General features: G+C 44.6%; 1 protein-coding gene across 1 annotated transcript; it reads right to left on the reverse strand.

Moving 5' to 3' along the window:
- Positions 1–707: 707 nt before the first annotated feature.
- LOC122931323 (ecto-ADP-ribosyltransferase 5-like) lies at positions 708–4,196 on the reverse strand. Its single transcript, XM_044285388.1, has 4 exons — positions 4,133–4,196; positions 3,909–4,040; positions 3,481–3,554; positions 708–1,388 (listed from the first exon to the last, which is right to left on the reverse strand). The coding sequence occupies exons 3-4, from the start codon at positions 3,538–3,540 to the stop codon at positions 708–710; spliced, it is 741 nt and encodes a 246-aa protein (XP_044141323.1). The 5' UTR covers positions 3,541–3,554; positions 3,909–4,040; positions 4,133–4,196.
- Positions 4,197–4,588: the final 392 nt, after the last annotated feature.

A 4,588-nucleotide genomic window follows, 5' to 3' on the forward strand; every position in this document is an offset into this window, starting at 1 on the left:
ATCTCCCGATCTCCCTCTAGTAGTGGCTGTCTATATCTGTATGTAGTAATCTCCCGATCTCCCTCTAGTAGTGGATGTATATATCTGTATGCAGTAATCTCCTGAGCTCCCTCTAGTGATGGCTGTATATATCTGTATGTAGTAATCTCATGAGCTCCCTCTAGTGGTGGCTGTATATAGCTGTATGTAGTAATCTCCTGAGCTCCCTCTAGTTGTGGCTGTATATATCTGTGACAAAATGATTTAAGATCGAGATTTGCTTCAAAGCTAATTACTGTATATTGAAACCTCACTAATGGGCATAACTACAGTTATAGCAGCTTCTGTGTGATCCAGATGCTGAGATGAACCAGGTGCCGAAATCTTGCCAGAACAGATATAGTAAACTGACGCATTTCTCATGAGATCTCAGTATCGCATAAACATTATACTTCTTGCATCGTGCCTCCTTACCTTCATCTGCCACGTTATCCTTAGCCATGTTACAAGACTTGTGTAATGGGTTGGCCATTGATTATAGGCTAGCTACCTCTAATTGGTAGCATTACCGTCAGCTTTTTTGGAAGAGAGCAAATCTGCATATCCCTTTTCCCAAGGAGCATTGAATGGCCTATAAGACCCCCAACACCTGTTCTGACACTCTCCACAGAGAAATACCCTGAGACTTACCCCTCAAGTAGGCACAGTTGTAAAAACTGCACCTCCTATTAGTGGTCCCTATTAGTGGTCTGGAGGATGAGCCTGTTCCCCTTCTTAATGTACTTGGTGACATGAAACACTTCATCGACAGGTATGAGCACCTCCTTCTGGGATGGGCAGTGTGAGAATTTTTCTATATCTGCCCCGAAACACGTGGTAATATTGAAGAATGATGCTTGGCCAAATTGCTGGGCCTGCTTGATATCAGCAGAGCTGGAAGAAAACTGGCTAAGTCTTATAGTAGCTTGAGGGTCAGATGGCGGCTCAAACTGGACCGTACTGGTTCCTCTGTATGTAGACCATGGATTCCCATCACAGCCAGCATAAAGCAAACTGAGAGCTCTGGTAACATAGAAATGCCATGAGTGGAACATGAAGGAGTCGGGACGTTGTCCATATTCCCGGACACCTCTGTTTAATTCTTTGTACAACTGTAAATCCATATAGGTATATAATAATAATGCAACCCCATATTCATCCTTAAAACCATCGGGAACGTGTCCCACAGAAGATTTCTTTTCATTCCATGCTGCAGATGAGGTATTCCAAGCGACGTCCAGGTCTGGTCTCAACTCTCGTTCCTTCTTCAGTAATTCTGGAGCTATGGACTCCATTTTGTATAGACATCCAATGTATTGATCGTCCAATGAATCCACATACATTTTTAGCTGCACTTGCAGGCAGAAGACCTGAGAAGGCAGGAAAAGACATAAAATGGGTCCATCAACAGCACCATCATAAAAACCTCATCACAGAGTCATCACAGTGACCCCCCAGTGCTAGCCTGGTGTATAACTATAGGGGGTAAAGCAGTCACATTGGGGTCCTGGAAATTTATGGGTCTCAAAGACTCCTCGGCTGCATAAGAAGACAGACATTGGTGGATAGATTTTGCACTAGGACCAAGTAGATATCTCCCCCTGTAGCCATGTAGTGCCAAACAGTGTCTCAGTAGTCCCATATAGTGCCATACCTGTTGTTCCCTGCTTCCTTTTGTCTGAATGCTTTGACCATAAGGCTATTGAGGCCTGTAGCTTGTGCAGCATGCATCCGACCACATAGACCTCTTTAGGTCCATGTTCTGCCTACAGAAGACCTGCAGTTGGCATGGCACATACTGGAGAGTGGAGCAAAGTGCTTCTTAGAACCCAGCAATGCAAACCAAATCACAAGCCCAAGGCATGCATTTTTAGATCGAATCACAGGAAATCCAAGACTTTTTTTTAATTTGGGATAATAGATTTAGATTTTTCAGTCTGCCACCTTGTAGGAATCTTTCAGAGAACACAGGCGATAATTTTTGTCTGATTCATGGGGCGGTAATTACTGTTTTCTGGTTTGCTATTGCAAACAACAATGGGGGTGGGCTCCTGCTACAGCCAAGTGCCTAACAGTCAGACAGAGCTTTGTGGGAATGAGAAGAGAGGGGGCTGATCTCCTGGGACACAGCTTCGACTGCAATCAGAAACTCTAATGACAATCAGATTTTCTACATTCAGTTTTCATTTAAGCATCTGCAGACGTTTTGCAGTAAACAATACAGAAATGTCACCAAACCCTGTTACTGGCAAAGACAAAGGGATCTTTGTGATGGAGTCAGGCTGCCTCGATGGATATGAGGGGAGGCATGGCTATGGACGGTGCACCAGACTCAGATGTCTGATGGGACTGAAGTCCACCTGAAATCAGTCTAGATGTAGTGAAAGGGCACATGTGTACCTGAGTATATGTGTTACATATGTCTGTGTGTGTAGTAAGTGTGTTTAACCATGACCAGACAATTTTGGCCTTAAATGGGTTTCCGAGATTTTCTTAATGATGACCTATCGTACTGATGACCTATCCACCCGTTTCCCCCACCGATCATCTGCTTGACAAGTCAGTAGCCCTCCTGTGAGTGTCGCAGCCTTTTCTCTCCTTTTTCTAGGGCGAGTGACGACACGTTCATCAGTCACATGGCCTGGGAGCATCTCAGCCCCATTGAAGTGAACAATACCAAGCACGGCCGCCATACTATGTACTTGGGAAGCTTCAAGAAAGCAGCAGTGCTCACAGGAGCCTTCTGAAACAGCTGATTGGCGGGGGTCCCGGGTGTCAGACCCCCACCGATCAGATACTGATAAACTATCAAGAGGATAGGTCATCTGTAAAAAAGTTAAATCCTGGAAAACCTTTTTAACCCTTTTCCAATATCGTCCGTATATGCATGGTGGATGTTGGGTCTTTCAAGGCAGTGCCCACTCTGGAGCTGCAAGGGTGCTTCAGCCAATGGGTGCCTGCTGTTCTACACAGCAAACATCCACCATGCAACCATGGAATGTGGTCATTTACAATAACTGTAGTGGCGCATGCGTAGGTCACTCTCCAGTAGAAGAGGCTCTGTGCTTGCGCCTCTACTCAGAGCATCAGCACTGGTCAGGGACGGCCGATATATATTTGGCCCTGTCAATCAAGCAGCGGGGACAGCATCTCCAGCAGCGGAACCAGCCCCTCATAGTTGTAGAACTCCGGTTGATGAGACGAATCGACTTGTATGAATCGATTTGCTCATTTCTAGAGACAAAGAAGGCTTCAAAATAGGAAGATTATGAAGAAGATGGACACAAGGTAAAACAAAATCTCACTGTCGTGTAACAAAGGTCTGTGTGAATCCACCACCTAATGCAACAACGGAGTCCTGCCCAATATTACACAGAACAATAGGCTCCTTTCACGAAGACGACTCCATCATACTCATTAGTGATGAAAGAAGTCTGACAAATCCTATTACTATTATCATACCTGATCAGTTATGAGGAAAGCCAGCCAGAAGCAGAAGAAGAGCAGCGGAGGACGAGTCATGGCTGGATGAGAACCTACAAGAAACACATGGAGTCACCAAAAATCTAATCAAGAGAATGTACAGATATATATATATATAATATTCATGAGACAGAGAGACATGGGGACTATAGATCTCATGCAATGTCACTACTACATCGTTCCTAATGACAGTAAATGTGGTGACAACCTGCAAGTAGCAACATTTACTATGTTCATCTTGCAGGGCTACTTGTCACTGTGTAGTCCTAGACACTGGTGATATATATGACGGGGAAGTCTGAGAGACAGACTGATACCAGGAAAATAAGAGACAGGAGGAAGAAATGACAGACAAGAGCCAGGGCTGCAGACAGGACTGAGGCTCCGCTGGTGGTTTCACCACTTACCCCTAGATCTGGGGCTGGGATCTCCTCAGCTTATTCTCCGTTGATCTTTGATTCTCTGTACGAGCTGGTAATAACAATGACAGGACTTTCCTCCTCGTCGCTGAGACGCTATAATTAGCCTCCATATAACAGCTGGCGTCAGAAAAACATGTCAGGGTAAAGTTATATCGTGAAATCCAGGGGGTTTTCTACACATCAGAATGACCAAAAGAAGAGGAACTGACCATCAAAGAAGCAAAAAGTTACCAAATGTCAATCAACTATAACAAAAACACATTTCCATGTCATACAGACGACAGCGAGTGTGGGTTCGGGTGTAAGCAGCTGTCCAGCAGAAAGGGGACGTTACTGCTATAGATAGGGCTTTGTATGCCTCCCCTAGAAGAAATGTCACCTCCAGACCCCTGCGTTTTTGTCTTTTTTTCTGGGGATCGGGTAATGCCTGATCTTCTGATTTCATTAAAAATAAGTCATGAAAAGTTTTATATTTCGTGTTAGCAGGAAGACGAGCCCAATATCACGTATAGAAAGAAGAAGGTCTGATTCGTCCACTTCTACCCATTGACCCCATTTCTCAATCTGTCTCCGTTATGGTTCTCACCAGACAAGTAGATACTAGAGCTGGACTTGGTCTGTCTCTGGCTACACTGACGTCTAACTTACATAGTTACATAGTTAAT

Source organism: Bufo gargarizans, chromosome 3, assembly GCF_014858855.1.
Source record: "Bufo gargarizans isolate SCDJY-AF-19 chromosome 3, ASM1485885v1, whole genome shotgun sequence".
Lineage (NCBI taxonomy): Eukaryota > Metazoa > Chordata > Amphibia > Anura > Bufonidae > Bufo > Bufo gargarizans.